This window comes from Motacilla alba, chromosome 23, assembly GCF_015832195.1.
Source record: "Motacilla alba alba isolate MOTALB_02 chromosome 23, Motacilla_alba_V1.0_pri, whole genome shotgun sequence".
NCBI classification, from domain to species: domain Eukaryota; kingdom Metazoa; phylum Chordata; class Aves; order Passeriformes; family Motacillidae; genus Motacilla; species Motacilla alba.
Window position 1 is genome coordinate 3,348,859 of NC_052038.1, and position 19,542 is coordinate 3,368,400.

General features: G+C 49.1%; 1 protein-coding gene across 1 annotated transcript in view; it reads left to right on the forward strand.

The window, feature by feature from the left end:
• GRIK3 (glutamate ionotropic receptor kainate type subunit 3) overlaps positions 1-19,314 on the forward strand; it is a 114,436-nt gene extending 95,122 nt beyond the window's left edge. The window contains exons 11-16 of the mRNA XM_038160935.1: positions 1,754-1,977; positions 8,015-8,133; positions 9,942-10,159; positions 16,963-17,185; positions 17,396-17,646; positions 18,995-19,314. Coding sequence (XP_038016863.1) covers positions 1,754-1,977; positions 8,015-8,133; positions 9,942-10,159; positions 16,963-17,185; positions 17,396-17,646; positions 18,995-19,189 — 1,230 coding nt within the window. The 3' untranslated portion in view covers positions 19,190-19,314. The remainder of the gene's footprint in view (positions 1-1,753; positions 1,978-8,014; positions 8,134-9,941; positions 10,160-16,962; positions 17,186-17,395; positions 17,647-18,994) is intronic.
• Positions 19,315-19,542: the final 228 nt, after the last annotated feature.

Here is a 19,542-nt window from a genome sequence, read left to right on the forward strand (position 1 = left end):
TTTTGACAAATGCCAGTGACTGAAGTGAGCTTTTCCTGTACCAGCTGATGGAAAAATGTATTTCCATCTGGAAAGTTAGAGGGAAAGGAAACCAGGGCGCAGCTGGAGAGCTGTGTTAGAACAAAACTACATAATTTTTACCCTTGTTACATAATTCCTGAGGGCCTCTGTTCAGGAGCTCTAAGGCTGCACTCATTGGAGGGGGTTCCTTACACACACACACACATGTATGTGTAAATGGGCAAAAGCTCATGCAGAGACTCTTCCTACAGTAAAAGACCCAGAATCCTCTATTTATAAATATTGCACTGACTTGATCACAGATTGGCAAGGTCAAATGAAACCTTTGGTACAACCTTTACCCCCAGCACAGGCCAGGGATCTGCTCTGGTTCCTACAGTGAACCCCCAGTTCCTGCTGAAGCAAAGTATGTTCCAGCCAGTATTGATTTAAAGTCCATGAATAATGACAGATCTACTGTATCTCTAGGTAATTATCACTCATGGGTAATTTAGAATTTTAATTTTCAGAACCAGATGTTAAATAAATCTCGCCCGGGCTCCTGGCATGGGGGGAGGTTCTGCTCAACTTCAGAGCTGTAATTTATGTGTCTGTGTTTCCTCGGAAGTTCACGATCCCAAAGAATGATTTGCAAAGCTCAGGCAAGGAGGGTGATATTGAGGAAACCTTGGATGTGTTTACTTGTGGCTTTTAAGAGCCTGGATGAATGTTTATTGAAAGGAATAATGCAGCTCTTAACCAACAGAAAGAGGGTGAATGTGGTTGCTCGTTGAATTAACACAAATTAGTAAATAAGAGAAATAATAGAAACAATTCATGCAAGCTGTCAGGATAAGGAATATGCTCAGCTGAAATTCTTCATGGAGCTCAGAGCACTCCAGCAGGATGGGCTGAGGAGTCCATCACTAAACAGTGTTTCCTCAGAGGGTGTCACCTGCACGCCTCCCTCCCTCCCACCCGCAGGCACCGAGCATTCCTGCCTGAGACTGAGCCCCTCAAGCTGCATCATGAAATGACTGAGGGAAGAGAAATTGAGCCTTTTACCTCACGCTGCCACAGTATGGCTCCCTGCAGCTCCATCCACACCCTCCTCTCCTCTTGCATCAGCGGGAAAGGCAGGACAACAACAAATGAAAGGAAGGACAACAACCACAACAACAAACACTGCTGCCAACAGCAGGCTCTGCACACAGCCTACTCGCTGTTGTGGAGTCCTGTGGCGAGGAGCAAGCATGACAAGGGCCACTGACACTTCAGAACTCTGTAAAATCTGATTTTTCTGACCGTTTCAGAAGAGCTCGTTGCATCAGGGCAGAAGCTGCAGAGGCTGTAATGCCTCCATTTGGTTGTGCTGTATTTCACAGCAAACACTGCACCCCAACATCTGTATCTCACAGCAAACACTGTGCCCCAACACCTCTATTTCACAGCAAACACTGTACTCTCTATCTGTATTTCACTGCAAACACTGCACCCCAACATCTCTATTTCACAGCAAACACTGTACTGTCTATCTGTATTTCACTGCAAACACTGCACCCCAGCATCTGTATTTCACAGCAAATGTGTACCACATGTGCAGCAGCAGGGGGGAACCCCAGGGCTGCCCTTTGGGGGTTTTTGCCTGTTTCTGCTGTGTAGGAGCTGTGGTGTCTCCAAGGGGATGGAAACACCTCGGTTTGTAACTCCTCCTTCCTCCCTGCCCCTGCCCCTCCCTCTGTGCTGTTTGCAGAAAGCTGACCTGGCCGTGGCTCCTCTGACCATCACTCACGTCCGGGAGAAAGCCATCGACTTCTCCAAGCCCTTCATGACCCTGGGGGTCAGCATCCTCTACAGGAAGCCCAACGGGACCAACCCCAGCGTGTTCTCCTTCCTCAACCCCCTCTCTCCTGACATCTGGATGTACATCCTGCTCGCCTACCTGGGGGTCAGCTGTGTGCTCTTTGTCATAGCCAGGTAAGGGGTCCCTGCTGGCAGCTGCAGCATCAAACCCTTGCCACCCCTGAGCTCCCCTCTGGTCCATCCCCATGGGCTGGCTGCTCACTTTCACACACTCACAGCGTGAAAGAATTTTAAGATTTCAGAAGTTTTGGAGCCTTTCAATCAGTACGTCCTGGTGTATGAAGAGAAGTATCTCTGCAGCATTGTCCTTTCATGCTCACTGCTCACACCCTTCCCAGCCTCTGCTGGGCCCTGAGCTCCCGTCTCCCCCACCATTTCCCAGTCCTGTCTCTGTAAAACCATTTCCCCTTCCCTATATCAGAAGAATGGAGAAGCCGTTGGTTGCTACAGATCAGACAGTGTGTCTGTTTACAAAATTAATATGCATCTAATTAGCATGTTTAAACCCTCTATGTTTAAAGGCAGAATTTGCATACATTTGCATGTCTTGTTAATTCCACAGGGCCTTTGATGAGACACAGTCCAGGGTTGCTCTCAATCCATGATCCCACCTTTTCAAATCAAAACAAAGCACTTTCGCCCTCCTGCAGGCAGGTGCCCTCCATGACCACACACAGCCCTCAATGGAATATTTTGCATAAACACCTCGTCCAGGAAAGATTCCTCAGCCCACTCTGCAGTTGGATGCTCATTTCTCGTTATTTCCAGTTGAATTTATACCTGTGGTGATTTCAGAACCCTCCCTGTTTTGGTCTGGGGGTCTCTGCAGACCCTCTTCCACAAGGCCTGCTGTGTACACCTCCCTGGGAGCATCCATCAGAAACATTCCTCTGTCATCCACTGGCATTAGAGAGTCAAAGGAAAGATCAGATACAGAGCTGGAGCAAGCAGACTCCATTAACCCTGATGGTACAACAAATCTACAATTTTCAGCATCCCTCAGTCCAGGGGGGCATTTAGAGCAGATTTCCTGCATTCAGTCTGTCATATCCTAATTACACACAACAGCAGAGTGAGCTGGGCATGAGTGCTGGGAGCACCTGCAGTGCTCAATTAGGAGCTTGTTTTCTCCAGCTCATAATGGCCAGATCCAGCCCACACTGTCCAGACCCCACTTTCAAAGCATTTTAAACATGCATGGCAAGGCAGGTACAGCCTCTGGTCCCTCTTCTGCACGGGGGCAGAGCTGGACATTTGTTTTCTGTCACTATTGTATGAGGGACAGCTGAATGAAGCAACACAGACTCCGAGGTCTTCTCTCTCAGAAGGCAACAGTGAAGTTTATTAGATATCACATTCTTTCATAGACTGTTCCGAGAAAGCTGGACCTGATTGGTCCTCAATCAACACCCCTCACCTCACTGGCTAATTAGGAGCACCCTTCTTGTACACATCTTACAAGTAAACAACAAGTTCAAAGCAACAGCTGCAGAGATTAAAGATTATTTTAATTCTTTCTCTGAGCTTTCTCAAAGCTCCCCCAGAGCGATGCCTGGGAAAGTTTATCTGACTTTCTCCCTGAGCAGACCGTCAGCATCCACCGTTTTGCTCTCAGAGGACATGGAGGGCCCTCCCTGATCCAGACTGCAGCTGCAATCACCCTCCTGCCTTGTCTTTGCCATGCCTCCCCAGCCAGCCATAAGGAGAACCAGGTGCTCTCAGCAGCACCAGGCTCTCCTCTGGGGATGTGCACCCAAGGTATCCATGAGAAGGAAAATCCTGTGGTGGCTGATAGACAGCCCTTGGCTGTCTGTCCCTGTCATGCAGGCAGGGCACAGCTGAGCAGGCTCTGCTCCCACAGCGCTGCTGCCTTCCATGGCCCCGGGCACCAGCCTGCTCCTGGGGCCTGCAGCTACAATCCAAACACAATCCTGCATTTTGGAGCTTATTTTTCCCAGCTCATAATGACCAGCTCCAGCCCAAATTGTCCAGATCCCACTTTCCAAAGCATGTTAAATGTGCAAATTGTATCTGCATGTGAAATGCTGCAGAAAGGCCGAAGGAAATGCTGGGGCAGGCCCTGATGTGAAGTCCCTCAGTCACCACTTTGCACAAACAGGGATGTCTGTCCAAGCATGGCAGTGCTGCCTGGCTTTTGGCTGATGTTGAGGGATGAAAACCTGAAGAACTGTGGCTTTGTCTCAGGTTTTATTCTGACATGAGCCTCAGCATCTCACTCCATCACATCAATTATGATATTGTATGAACCCTATGAGGCTATTTTTTGAACTAAATTCAACACATAAAATGTTGCAATTACAGTTTATTTTTTCATGTTTTGCTCCTGACATTTCTTCTGTCATCCTATTCTTTTGAATAACACCAAGTACTCGGGGTAATTAAAATTCTGCTGGAATGGTCTTTTAACACATAGAGATGGAAGGCAAGAGATTTCACAGGGAAAATATTTATTGCATTCAGAAGTAAGGGGAACAATATCTGCTTTTGACCCCAGCAAGGCCTCTGAAATCCAATTCTCAGCAGAAAACCACAATCAAAATAGAAAAGCCTTAATTCAGAGACATGACTCTTCCGAACTAGGCACCAGAGCACTCTGCTCATGCCATAACCATAGGTCAATGCCACTTAAAACAGACTCAGGAACTATTTAGAGGCAGGCAAAGGATGGATTTGGTTCATCTGTCATTTTAATCAGCCTTTCTTCACTATTGATGGAGCCCCTGCTCCCAGCCCCCAGCCCCCAGAGAGCCACCAACACTGGCTGTCCCCAGGGCTCTGTGGGATGCTGTGTCTGGAGGCTCTGGTGCCAGGCTGGCACCTGTCCTCGGGCTCACACAGCCTCCAAACTACACCAAACCTCTATGGCTGCATGGCAGCGTGGGTGGGTTGGTTTAATCTTCATCCTAATTGCAGTGAGGTCTGGTGTGGCATTCGTATTCTCTGAAAAATCCCTTCCCCCAGGATTTTTCTCCTGAGAAGCTGAGACACCTCAGAGATAAAGGAAAACAATTCTTATCTCATTTGCTTCTCCTGTGCTGTGCTCGTGTGGAATGTGTTTGGAGATTGTTCACCCACAGGTGATTGTTTCATTGAATTTCTGCTGGGAGTTTTTTTCACTCTTTGGCCAATCAGGGCCAAGCTGTGTCAGGACTCTGGAGAGAGTCACGAGTTTCATTATTATCTTTTTAGCCTTCTGTAAGTATCCTTTCTGTATTCTATAGTATAGTATTCTTTAATATAGTATAGTATCATAAAATAATAAATTAGCCTTCTGAGAATATGGAGTCAGATTCATCATTCCTGCCTTCATTGGGACATTCCCTGCAAATACAATAGTCTGGGTCGTCCATTGAAAATTTCTCTGGAGACACAATTTAGACTCAAAAGTATTTTGTGTTAGATCTTATAAATTTCTTCCAAATGCTTCAATTTCCCGCCCAAAAAGCTGAAAGAGACAGGAGAATGATGCTAGGTTTTGATGAAATATTTCTCAGAGCCCACAGTGCATGTGAGGATGAGGGAAGCCAGCCACAGAGGATCCTGAATTCCTCCACTGATTTGAGCTCTGGGGTCAATGAGCTCCTCTCCCTCCTTCCTTCGTTACCTCTTGCTTCCACTAATGGTTTCTCTGCTCAAGCACTGGAGGCTGTTGCTGCTTTGCAGATTTCTGAATATTTCTCTGTCATTTGAGCTGCACCAGTAGGTTTTCACTCAGACCTTGAAGTTCTCCAGCGTGTCATCTTGCCAGGCTCATTGATCTTACCCATTCCCTTTCTTTTTCATAGTCTTTCATTGGCAGCCCAAGAAAGTTTTAATCTAATTCCTGAACTCTGGCTTTATCTGACAGAAAGGACCAAGACACCACCCTTTATCCACCTCTGGTGTGAATCTATAGCAAGTTCCAAGGAATAAGCAGCATGTAAAGCCAGGTCTGAGTTCAGCCTGCTTCTTGTTTCCTTGCTGATTTCCTCTGATTTAGAGAGCAGAGGAGGGTGAGCAGCAAGGACAGCCCAACCACTACCTGATGAACAAGCAGCAATGCCAGAGTGCAGCCTGAGCAGGGCCAGGGGGGTTCCACACCCCAAACCCAGCCCAACCACTGCCTGATGAACAAGCAGCAATGCCAGGGTGCAGCCTGAGCAGGGCCAGGGGTTCCACACCCCAAACCCAGCCCAACCACTGCCTGATGAACAAGCAGCAATGCCAGGGTGCAGCCTGAGCAGGGCCAGGGGTTCCACACCCCAAACCCAGCCCAACCACTGCCTGATGAACAAGCAGCAATGCCAGGGTGCAGCCTGAGCAGGGCCAGGGGTTCCACACCCCAAACCCAGCCCAGGGAACAGTCCCTGCTGCAGGAAGGTGAGATAAACCAGGGAGGAAAGGAAAGCACATTGGACTGTACTTGGAGGTGGAAAACAGAAGCGAAAAGCGGCACAGCTGTGCCCAGGGTAATCTTTTCCAAAGCCAGGTAATCTTTTCCAGGAGCGTGGGCTGTGCCTTGTCCATCCTCAGGGATGGTTTTCCCCCAGACCCCTCCCGTGCTTGGCACTGCCAGGACACCCCAGCTGTGCACTGACACGTGCCCAGGGCAGGTTTCAGTGCCAGGAGGTTCCTGGCAGGGATCTGGGGCCCTTCTCCAAACAAATCCAACTGTCTGAGCGAGGCCACCCTGGAATGGAGCCACGAGCCCTCTCCTTGGGTGGTGGCGCATCTGGTGGAGAATTACAGAGGGAAACATCTCCTGATAGAGGCTGTGGGCTGGGCTTTGAGGAGGGGCTGTTGTGAATCTCCAGGGATTCCAGAAGGAAGCGGAGATGATAATTAATGCCTGGTTCAAAAGCAATTATACCAATTATGTTTTTAATTTAATCTCTGCAAAATTTGGGACTCTCAGAAAATGTAAATAAACAGCTCTAAAAATATTAACATCTCTCCTGTTTAGCATCCTCCCCAGATCCTGGCTAAACGAGCTCATTCCCAGCAGGGCTTGCCTGCCAGTCTTGGGCAGAATTTGCAGAGATATTCCTATGAAATTCCTTCAGTCTTGCTCAAGAACTGCAGGCCTATCCATGGAAATTCATCCCCACAGAGAATAAGTTTGTCCACAGCAAACTGCCACCACATTCCATGTTCTGCCAGTGCCCTGACTGGGCCAAACTCCTGCTTGTCAGGATGGTGGAAGGTTCTACCTCTCAGTGATCTAAATCCCACCCCGATTCCCATGTGCATTGGTGGCAGAATCTCCTGAAATACAGTTTTTCCCTGCTACTACTGCAGAATGACCAAGGCTTCTCCCCTCAGTCAATCAAAAATGTCATTTTTCCCCATATTTTTGAACTGTTACATACAAGAGGTTATGTGTCTGAATCCCATCCCATCCCATCCCACCATCACGTGCTCTGGCTGCTGTTGTAGGGCACAGTAGTGAAAAGATGATCCAAAGTGACCCAAGGCTCTGGGGAAGCCATCTGAGATGCCTCAGGAGGACTTGGCTTCCCGGGTCTCTGTTCTCCAGAATGCAGGACACAGACTTACAGCTGTGTGGGTGACTTGGGCTGAATTTTCCTTTTTCTCTATAAAGCTGTGCTCCAGAGGGTCAGCAGCCCCTGCACAGCAGCGCCAGAGGCATTGAGACTCCTTTTTTCCAGTTCCTTTAGGGTCTTGTCCTGCCACGTCCCAACTGATGCCTTAAGATTTTAGCCTTTAGTTTTTTCAAATCCTGTGCTGCATTAGTGCATAACTCCATATAGAAGTGTTGGTTAACTGTCTTCACATTTTGGTCAGACAAAACAATTCCTCCAGGCCTGAGATCCAAGGACACCCTACAGCCTCAGGCCCTGAGAAGTGTAAGCTAAAGTGAAATGTGAGGAGCAAACTGGGGGTATTTGACTTCATTACCTGAAGCTGTAATTAAGGATTAACCTCTGATATGCAGATGGACCAAACTCATAAAAAAACTTGTGACCATTGTCCATTTTGGGTGCAGCCCCTGGGAGGCTTTGGCTGCCCAGTGTGTATCTGTTGAAGGCCTTTAATAAAAACCCACCTTATTCTCTTAATCCTGACTAGTCTCTGTCCTAGGAGCCCCTCCAAGGCATCACCAGGAGCTCTGTTTCCCTGTGTGCTGCAGGTTCAGCCCCTACGAGTGGTACGATGCCCACCCCTGCAACCCGGGCTCGGACATCGTGGAGAACAACTTCACCCTCCTGAACAGCTTCTGGTTCGGGATGGGAGCGCTGATGCAGCAAGGTAAGGGCCACCCGCCTGCTCTTAGGGCTTTTTGAATCGAAAACTTGTTTTGGTTGCAACCTCCCAGCACCTCCTGGCCCCTGCAGCTCCAAGGAGGAGCACTGCCTTCACCTCCCTCAGCTGCTTCATTGCCCCACATCCCACGGACTCTGCAAATTCCTCTTTCTGTTAATCCGAACCATTTGTTCGGTTTCAGGATCTCTGACCTGGCTCTCTCTCTGTTCTAAATCAACTTTCCCAGCAGACAGGGTGCCTTGCCCTCTGCTCCATCCCCATTTTTCCCCTCCCCTGGTCATTCTGAGCAGTGTGAGATGCCCTGAAGCTCCTCCAGGCTGGCAGAGGCGAGGAGCTGCCCCGGGAGCCCAGCAGCCCCTCAGGAGGGCTGCCAGTGGCACAGGTGTGAGCCACCACGGTCACAGGGACCCCAGAAATGGGACAGGGGTGGGATTGCACCCCTGCGTGTGAATGGAATAGAGAGATGCAATGAACAGAATCAATCTGTTCAGAAGGCAGCAGGGGGGGAGCTTGGGAGCAGCTCTGAATAAGGAACGAAATTCAGCTGCGATCTAATTGCAGAAAATCCAGGAATAGAAATAAGTGGAAAATGTCAAACATTTGTCACACTTTAATTTACCATGTATCAGTGCTTATATCCAGAGAGCAAAAGAAGCACAGCCTTGGCTCAGTGGCAGGCACAGAGCTGCTCTGAGCTCCACTGCTGCCTGTAATAGAGATTCCTCCTGGATCTCAGCTGCCCTCATGGACAGTGACAGTTCCCAGCAAGACGGTTTAGCAGGATGAATCATCCCTCTTATCAGATGCTGATAAATGAAAAGAGCTATATTCTTTTTAACTCAATTCTGCATCTGAGAAGAAAAATATTTCAAAGCCAGACTGATGTCACAGCATCCAATGCATCAAAGGGCCGGAGATGGGAGAGGGAAGAAGCAGGATCTTGAGGAGAACCAAAGCACCCTCAATATCCAGGACTCCTCCTCTTCCTGGTGTCTCCTTGCTGCACTCTGAAGGGAGGAAAACTACACCCCATGCTCTGCTTTGATGCCACACTGCCTGAAATTGCTTTGCAAAGCCCAATCTTTGTTGCACTTTCCAGGCTGATAAATCCTCTGAGCACAGCTGTTTCAAACCCAAAGCCCTTGCCTGGCTTTAAAAGGTGTTTTGGGTGATTACAAAAATAGCACAACCCATTTAGCCCTTCATGTCTGCTCAATAAAAGTCATTCCAGACCCACTACACCTTTTATGCTGTAACATCTCCTGCTTCCCCACTTCTGACTGGCATTCAAAGCCCTGGACCCTGATAGTTCCTTTCTCTTGGTGTTTGATTTTTTTTAAACCTTGTGTATTTGAACACACTCCCCAGAGTGAGTCTTTTGAAAATAATCTGTATAAAAGCAAAGGCCTTTTTAAATGGCAGAACAAAACACTCATAAAAGTTCATAAATAGCTTGCTATTTAAATCCCATAAAAGCAGCCCAGTTAATTACTTCAGTTTGGATGTTTCCTGTAAATTGGGCACTGTACCCAAGGTCAGTAATCAAGGAAGAGGGTTTTTCTGCAAATGCTACAAAAACCCCACTGATATCCTGGCATGCAAGATGTCTGGATAATTTGCCTCAAAACCAGTTGGCTTTAATTGCATAGCTGTAACAGTTTTGACAGTGAATCCTGATCACATATATATATATATATATATATGTATGTATGTATATAAAATGTACGTATGGATACATAAAATGGGTTTTTTCCCTTTGTTTCCTCTCCCCACCTTCCCCTGTCCCACCCCAGGCTCGGAGCTGATGCCCAAAGCCCTGTCTACACGGATCATTGGTGGCATATGGTGGTTCTTCACCCTAATTATCATCTCGTCCTACACGGCCAACCTTGCGGCCTTCCTGACCGTGGAGAGGATGGAGTCCCCCATCGACTCGGCAGATGACTTGGCAAAGCAGACAAAAATAGAGTATGGAGCAGTGAAGGATGGAGCTACCATGACCTTCTTCAAGGTGAGACCAGGCAGAGGCTTTCTACCTTCCGGGCAGAGATGCCAACGGGAGCCAGGACAAAGATCCAAAGACAGAAATCCTCCCAGGCCGCCCCTGCTGCTCCTCCTTTCAGCTTCTTGCAGTCTCACATCTTGCCCAGACTGAGATTGTCACTCACCTGAGTCCCACCAAGGCTAAATCCCCCTCCCTGTTGTTAACTGAAGTCACAGGTACAAAATTAAACTGGTTTTACACTTTTGCAGGCTCTACCCAACATTGGCTCGGACACCCAAAAACGTGGCATGTGCCAAAGTGCAGATTGTATTAAAGCCCTGCAGAAAAATTTTACATTCCCTAAATCACCTTCCCAATTTCCACATCTGACCCATCCAGCTCTTCCTTGCCTCTGCCAGCACAGCCCCATGGAGCCCCCAGGCTGACCCAGCCAGCCTTCAGGGACAGGGGAGAGCCCAGATGAAACCCACAGCTGGACAGATGTTGCAAAATGCCCCCCCTGACCTGTATTTTTTACAGCTGAAATATCTTTCTTGTCCTTCAGGTATTCATATCAATGTAATCCAGTTTTATTAACCTCTGAGATCCAGGGCAAGGTAACAGTACCAGTGCATCACAATCCAATTGCATTAATTTCGTCTATTTAAAGCATAATTAAATTCAGAAGTCAGTCAGATTCCACCGTAGCCTCAAAAATAGAAAGAAACTGAGAGATGTAAAATGACCTTTAAAACCACTGCTGGCCTGTAAAAACCCAGTTTGAAAAGAGAGAGAATAAAGGGATAGAAATGAGGGGTGATTAAGGAATTATCACCCTGGCAAGGAAAGAGGCCCAAAGGAAGATCCCAGGCTTTGGCTCAGGGATGGGAGCTGGCTCCCCCACACCTTTGGCTCCTTCCCCCTCCACCACCCTAATGCAGAAGGAAATACATGTGACTAGCACAGTTCAGGCTTTACCAAGCAGTTTGTGCCTGGTGCTGCAAGATTTGAGCAGGCACAGGGTGATGGCAGCTTGATGAGGCCCCAGCAGTTTAATTGGCAAGACTCATTAAAGGAAGGCAATATGCTGGATTTTAATAATAGAGAGAGCATTGTTCCCATGCAACTTCTGGCTCTGATGTGGCTGAGAAGCCACTGTCCTCCCTGGATGTGTGTCCTGACTCTGACAGGCAGCAGCAGAGGCTGATAAAGAGCCACAGAGGGGGTGGTTTGATCTTTAGTGATCCTGGGAATGCCCAGCTTGCCTCCTGCCATGGAGCTGGTCCCTGCAGTTCTGTCCATGGCACAGGCAGATGTGTGGTGGTGTTTTCCAAAGCCACATAACCCTGGAACAGCCAGCAGGGAAAGGCAGGCTGTCACTGTGTGCTTTAACTGTGCTTTCCAATACGAGTTTTATATGGGAATAAAAGGAAACTGTCTCTTTTAACAATCGTCAGGACACAGTATATTTATTGCTTCATATCATTATCCATCAGAACCATACTTCAGGCTCTAACGGCCTTGGCATGGTTTATTGATGCAGAGTATTTTCCTTTTCCTTTTTATTAGCACTGTTGTATGGAGATGAATTCTCAGGAATGTCCCTTCTGACAAGCATTTCCATTACTGGAGCAGTGGGAGCTCCCACGTGGGAAGCTCTGCTCACTTGTCCTTCCTGTGCTGAGGGACTTGGGAGAGACAGGGCTTCTCCCAGCTCCAACAAGGTCTTTGTTCTCAACTGGGTAATTCCTGTGGTGGGTTTGGTTCAGCTGCTCTGTCAGTGCCACCTCCATGGGGACACCTGGCACAGCACAGAGCTCCAGGTGCCAGTGAGGATCCACCCTCCCTCGGATGGGTGGCACTGGAAGAGCACCTGGCTTCCCTGCCTCCCTCTGCCCTGCTCCAGGGGGCTCCAGCAGAGACAGCCTCCACCAGCCAGGGCTGCTGAATCACTCCTGCAGATCCAGAGCCTGAGCACCCCAGCAGCTCTGCACACACTGTCAGTGCCTGGGCAGCTCTGCACACACCATCCCAGCAGCTCTGAACACACCATCCCAGCAGCTCTGAACACACTGTCAGTGCCTGGGCAGCTCTGAACACACCATCCCAGCAGCTCTGAACACACTGTCAGTGCCTGGGCAGCTCTGAACACACCATCCCAGCAGCTCTGAACACACTGTCAGTGCCTGGGCAGCTCTGAACACACCATCCCAGCAGCTCTGAACACACTGTCACTGCTGGGACAAAAGGCTGATGGCAGCACACCAATGAGGATCTCACCTGCTCCGTGGATTACCTATATATTTAGTATATTTAGCCCAAATTGCTGCCTGGCTCTCTGTGTGGCTGTTCCCCAAAGTCGTTCCCCTCACAGCAGGGTCTCACTCCTCCCTTTCTCCCTGTTAAATCAGCTGCAAGCTGCTCACACCAGCCCTGAGCACCCCTGGGCCCTGCAGCCCCTCTGTCAGGGCCCCTCCTGTCCACGCTGGATCCCCCAGGAGTGCAGGAGGAGAGCAGCACCCTGATCCTGGGGAGAGTGGACGACGGGAGGAAGAGGAAGGCAGACACCGTGCATGCTGTTCCATGAGATGGATCCCAAGCACTGAGCTGTGCTCAGGCCTGAGAGCTTGTGCAGAGCTCACCAGGGACACTGCAGAAGGTCCCAGTGGAACCAAGACCCCTCTGGGACAGCCCCACAGCAGGGGATGCTGCTCCCACAAAATCTGACCCCGTGCAGCCAAGCAAACCAAGAGAAGGAAGAGAGAGCTTTACCAACCATATTGGCACATTCTGACTTCAGGAAAAGAACTTCTGAGAAGCTGTTTACTCCCTGGCAATACAGATTGAGTTACAGGAATAAGCATGGATCAATTAATTTCGGAACAGCATCTAGAGTTCATTATAACTCATAAATCCTTCCCATCCTGCAGAGGATGCTGCCTCTCTGAATGGAAGGCCAGATCTCTTGGAGTCTGGCTGTGAGTGTGTGTGTGTACACAGATACTCATAGAGAAATGTTAAATCCTCAAGACTAAGTATCTTCAGTTGGTGGAAATCAATTTATTTTTTCATACGGGCTGGAATTGAAAATCTTAAGCCTGAAAGTTCCTTTCTTGCCAATTTGGCAGATAAAAAAGCGTATATGTCTTGGCAAGATGCCTCGTAGGGGCTCCTCTAAACGATTCCATTAATTGATTTGGGTGACTGGCCCTGCAGAACTGCTTATTAAAGGTGGCTTCTGAGCTGTGACTCTGAAGAATGAACTCGGAGGCGTTCTCGGCGGCGCCGCGTTCGAGGGGCTGGCACCCTGCTTCCACACACACATCTCATTTAGCACTAACACGGGCTGATTAAGATGCAGAGCACAGCAGACCAGATTCTGGTGTTATTTATCCTGAATAAATCAAGGAGAAGCTCCACTCGTGTGAGCAGGAGTGAGACTCGACCCCGCCGTGGGAGCCACGGCTGCAGCAGCAGCAGCCCTTGATAATTAGCAATATCTCCATCATCCCCAACATCTCGGGGCTCCTGACACGGGAACTTCTCTGCCAGGAAGAAGCCAGTGTCAGATCATTTATCTTAATGCTTCAGAGCACCCAAGCAGCTCCTCCTCATCTACCTTTGGCAGCAAAGCTGTCACTGAGGGGTACCTGGGGACCCTCCAGAGGATGTGGGGGCACAGGAGGGTCCCTTTACCCACAACCAACTGAGATATGCTTCTTTTAAGAAGCCCATAAAAGTAAATGGTAAATCTCTTGAGAAGAAATTAGCACCCAGCCACAGCACAGCAAATACCAGCTCAGACCAGTAACTAATCCCAGTTTTTTAAGTCAAACTGTGGTAAAATCAGGGGTCTAGCAAAATAGAATGTACACACAAATAAAGAACACAGAAAAAATCAGCAAAATAAACACAATTTAAGGCATTCCTTATTACTAAATTACTACTAAGATGGTTTTGCTTATTTCCATGGTGCAGTCGTGGCTGACGAAATCCAAATTCCCATCAATAAGCAACAGCTTTGCAGTGTGGGCACAGTATTTAAGAGCAGGAAGGGGAGAAATGAACTTTTCCTTCAACTACAAAACATGTTCTGTGGCTTAATTGTGTGTGAGCTGGAGCAGGGACACTCCTGCCCTCGCTGCTCCTGTGATTTGGGATTGATGACCAACATCACTCTCACAGCTGCTTCTGGGTTTGCAGCAAACCATCGGCCTGTGAGGGCTGTGCTGGGAATTACAGCTGGGGAATTTTCCCTTGGAAAAGCAGTTTTCTCATCAGGTTTTAGAGCCTGAGACTGCCCTGAGCCGGGCTGGGTGTGAGCTGCCCTGGCAGCACCAACGGCCTGCCCTCCCTCCTGGAGGGACCCCCCAGCTCCTCTGCCCTGCTGGGCATCAGCCCTGAGCCCAGATCTCCGTGCCAGCTCTCTTTAGGCTCAAGTGAGCAGTGACAGCAGCTCCAAACTCCCTGCCAGCCCTTCCCAGGTGTGCCCCAGCTCAGGAGTGCTCCACCCCTGGCGGGGCCCAGCCAGAAGTGACAAATCTGGGCTCCTCCTGGCATCCCGAACACAATTAAGTCCTTTCAAGCTGGTCCAGGAGTAGTGATTTAAGAGAAGAAGAGAAAAGTGGTTTTTCTCTTCCAGGGAGCCCTGTCTCGTGTAATTTCAGTTGCCTGAAGAGGTCCAGTGCCTCATGCAAGTCCCATTTGCTTCACTAAATGCAGCCTATTGATTTTTTGCCAGTTTATTTTGCTCTGTGCTCTAAACTGGGAGAACACTGATGTTAAAAGCTCTGTGTCAACACTCAAGGAGCATTAAATGCAGAAAGAGAAGAAGAGAGAGGGAGAGCCAAGGAACCCAGAGGCCTCTGATGTGAACTATATAAATGTTAAACAAGTCCTTATCAGCCAGCCGAGCACACGATTCATTTCAATTACCCATTGTAATGTTCAGATATTTAATAATCCTTTTGGAGGCTACATTTCTTGCTGCTCTTTGAGGTTTGATAGATGCCACAAATCTACCTTACAGGCCCTGGTCCAGATTTCGAAGCGAGGGAGATTATCCTGCCTCTTGAATGAAGTTTGCTCCAGCACATCCACTGCTGAGCATTCATCAAGTGGATTATAACGAGCACAAGCTTTACTGAAGAAGAAATGAATCCCTGGGTATTTCAGGTGGGAGAAGGGGCCCACAGGGTTAATGGCAGAGGAACAGCCTTTGTTTGAACAGCACTGCAGGACCCAGCTTTGGGGTGATGAGCTTTTGTTTAACTTTGGCTAAACGTGCTGGAATAAAGGAGGTGGATGGGCAAAACGTTTGGAAAATGAAGCATTACGAGGGACTTTCAGCTACCTCACCATTATTTATTGTGGTTTTATCAGAAGAACCTACGCTGGCACATTTTGGGTGATACTGGCAAAATGATGGGGAGCTGTGGCAGCAGCAGTTGGGCTGGGCTTGGGCTCCATCTCCTGCTTTCTCATGGAAGGACAGAGACCTGTGGAGAGATAAACGAGAGCTGAAATCACAGCTCTGCAGCAGCGACTCCTCGAGCAGCAGCTGCTGAGAAGCCACCCTGATTCCAGGCACAGCACAGGGACTTATCTGCCCTCTGACTTATCAGCCAGCTCCAGGCTCACCAAGGAGCACAGTGGAGGAAGAGCTTTGGCTGCCTAAGCTGCCTCTTATGAAATAAGAAGGCAAAAACAGATCTCGGAAAAACAAGAAATGGGGCAGAGAAGAAGAACAGTGCATAAAGGAGCTGGCAGCAGTGGGAACACAAGTGTCAATATCCAAGTGTTGTCCCAGGGCTGGTCTGAGGGAGAAGCACTGACCCACGGGAGCACTGGGACCAGCAAAGGGGCAAGAGGACACTGCTCTGCCTGCCTGGGAAATCTTCCTAAACTAAAGCCAGTTCTGACCAGCAGTCTGGTCCAGTGGAAGGTGTCCCTGCCCATGGCAGGGGGGGAACAGGATGAGCTTTAAGGTCTTTCCCAGCCCAAACCATTCTGGGATTCTGAGATTCTGTGACTTTTGCGATGACTGACAGAGACAACTCAGAAGGTGCTCGTGGATAAATGGTACTTTTCAAATGTTATGGCAGGACGTAAAATAACCATATTTCTTCTCACTCAACACATTTTCTAGAAGAAAAAAAAACATTCACATGAATAGCAAGCTAGAAAACATATTCCATCCTTTGCAACAGAATGTCTGCTGATAGTGAAAGAATATCCATGTTTATTTTTAGCCGTAAGACAATCTTCTTGAATATCTCTGTGCTTCTGTTTACGTGGGTACGTTAAATCTGTTTGGCAGTTGCACATATCTCAGAGGAGACTTGTTTCCTTGCCATGCTTGAGGAAAGACAAAAATATCATAGAGTGTGTGTAGAGAAAACCACGTCCTCCAAAACTCTCTGTTCTTTCTGCATGCAGAAACACTTCAAGGTAAACAAATCCTGGTTCGGAAGTGAACACATTTAAGCAGATCTTACAATGGCCTGGTAGACGAGCGGGGCTGCAGGGCTTTGGGCAGGTTCAGTTCCACCTCAGGACCTGACGCACATGCACAGTGGGATGTTTGCTGCAACCCCTGTGTCTCTTTAAGGCGACATAAATCCAAACAATGCTGGGCACTGAAGGCACTTAAGATAAAGTCAAATTCATGGTTGCTCCATTGTGTGATCGGCTCTCAACTATTATTATTATTATTATTATTATTATTATTATTATTATTATTATTATTATTTACTGAAAAGATACCAGCTTTCAGCAAACGGAGAACTCATTCTTATTTTGGGGCTGGGTGGGGGGTATCATTTTTCCAGAAATCCAAAATCTCCACGTTTGAAAAAATGTGGGCTTTCATGAGCAGCAAACCCACGGCACTGGTCAAGAACAACGAGGAGGGGATCCAGCGAACCCTGACGGCCGATTACGCGCTGCTGATGGAGTCCACCACCATCGAGTACATCACCCAGAGGAACTGCAACCTCACCCAGATCGGGGGGCTCATCGACACCAAAGGCTATGGCATCGGGACACCCATGGGTAAGTGACATCTCTGCAGCTACCCCGAGGGGGCTGGTCACCACAAACACAGGTGACTGAATAATGCACTCCCAGCAGCAAATTTCCAAATACCACTGTCTGCCCATTGAAGAGAGGTCTGAACTGTGCTGCTCAACACAGACACCTTCCCTGCTGGGTGGGATTTTTGTCCCCCTTTTCCTCTGTGTATAACAGTGTCCCCACCCCCAGGGTCACCATACAGGGACAAGATCACCATCGCCATCCTGCAGCTCCAGGAGGAGGACAAGCTCCATGTCATGAAGGAGAAGTGGTGGCGGGGGAACGGCTGCCCTGAGGATGAGAACAAGGAGGCCAGTGCTCTGGGCATCCAGAACATCGGAGGGATCTTCATTGTCCTGGCAGCAGGCCTGGTGCTGTCCGTCTTCGTGGCCATGGTGGAGTTCATCTACAAGCTGCGCAAAACGGCGGAGCGCGAGCAGGTACCGACTGATTCCCCCTGATTCTCTGCCTCCCCTTAGCCCAGCCGTGGCTTTGCACACTGACCCCAGAGACAGGCAGGGAGAGGGCAGAGGGATCCAGTCTGGCACCCCTAAAATGCCATCCCCAGAGGCTCACCGGGCTGTCCCTCTGACTGCCTCCACTCGGGGGAAAGTCACGTCTGCTCTGATCAGGGTCTGCTGCTGCAGCAGCCAGACCAGGACACATTGGTACGGTGGTTTAGAGCAAGCTGACAAATAAATCATTAAAATATAGACAGAAGTCCTTGGGAGGGGCCTTTCTCAGCTGTTACACCGTCTTGAAATCACCTTGCACGTTCCAGGTGTGACTATCCATGCCTTGTCCCCAGTCCCATTCAAAGAGGGACAAGTCAGGGCTCACCAGGAAGCCTCACACTGTCTCACAACTCAGCCACGCTCGCAGACACGGCCCATCATTGCTGATCAGTGTTCAGGAAACAACAGAACTGCTTTTATGTCCTTCCCCTGCCGTGGGTGTCCCGGTGCAGTAAGTGGAACATGCACTTTTGTGCATGACCGGAAATCAAAGCGAGCTGCCCTCATGATGGACTAGACAGGGAAAGGAAAGCTGCCCAGTAGCAGGAGGGTCAGACCCCCCGAGCCCCCCGCAGGGATCACACAGCACCAGACCCTGGCAGCCACCTCCAGCTCTGCCTTTGTGCAGGACTGAGCATGGCACAGGCACAGTCCTTGCCAAGGGAGAGGGCTCAGCCAGGTGCCCACACAGCCCCACAGAGCACAGCCAATGTCTGAGCAGCCCCAAATCTCATCCTCACCCTCTGCTGAGCCCTTCCAGCCCCACTGCCCCCCCGGGGGAGCAGAACACTGCAGCAGTGACGGGGTGTTTAGTGCCTGATGCCTTGGAGTGGCTCCCTAGAGCACAGGCTAGGCAAGATCAGGAGAATAAGAGTGGGTACTTATGGAAGGCCTTAGGTACACCTTGGGCAGTCAAAACCTCCAAGGGGCTACACACAAGAGGGACAGTGGCCATGAGTTTTTCAAACAGATATAAATTTTGTCCATTCACATATCAGGGGTTAATCCTCTAATTAGAGCTTCAGGTATTGAAGTGATTTACTCCAAGTTTGCTCCCCTCAACTCACTTTTGTTTATAATTTTTGGGGCCTGAGACAGTGAGGTGCCCTTGATTCCCAAGCCTAGAGAGGAATTGTTGAGTCTGACCAAAATGGGCGAACAGTGGCTGACAGGCTATGGAGCTTTACAATTACCCACTAACGAATTGCAGGATTACAAATAGCTGAAAAATATAAGAGCTGCAATGCTAAGGCGTCACCCCCACTGTCCCCAGCGCTCCTTCTGCAGCGCCATGGCCGACGAGATCCGCCTGTCGCTCACCTGCCAGCGCCGGGTCAAGCACAAGCCCCAGCCCCCCGTGATGGTGAAGACGGACGCCGTGATCAACATGCACACCTTCAACGACCGCCGGCTGCCCGGCAAGGACAGCATGACCTGCAACACCGGATTGGCACCTGTGTTTCCCTAGGGAATGGCAGTGGGAGGGGTGGGAGGGAAGGAATTGCAGCAGACACGGCTGGATGCACACTTAACTAGGGAAGAATGGATTAAAAGACGAGAGAAACAAAAAAAAAAAAGAAAAAAAAAAAAAGCCTGGTTTGTTCATTTCGAGAACAAGGCCTTTGCAACCCAGCTGCATCCATCATCGCAGAGGAGCCAGAACTTCCAAGCACGGACAGTAACATGGGTCTTGGGGCTTTTTGCGTTTGTTTTGTTACTTTTCATTCCTTTTTTTTTAATGCTTCGATCCTCCAGGCCTGATGGAGTCCAACCACCACGCAGGAGTCTGATGTTTACACACTGCAAACACGTGGAGGTGAA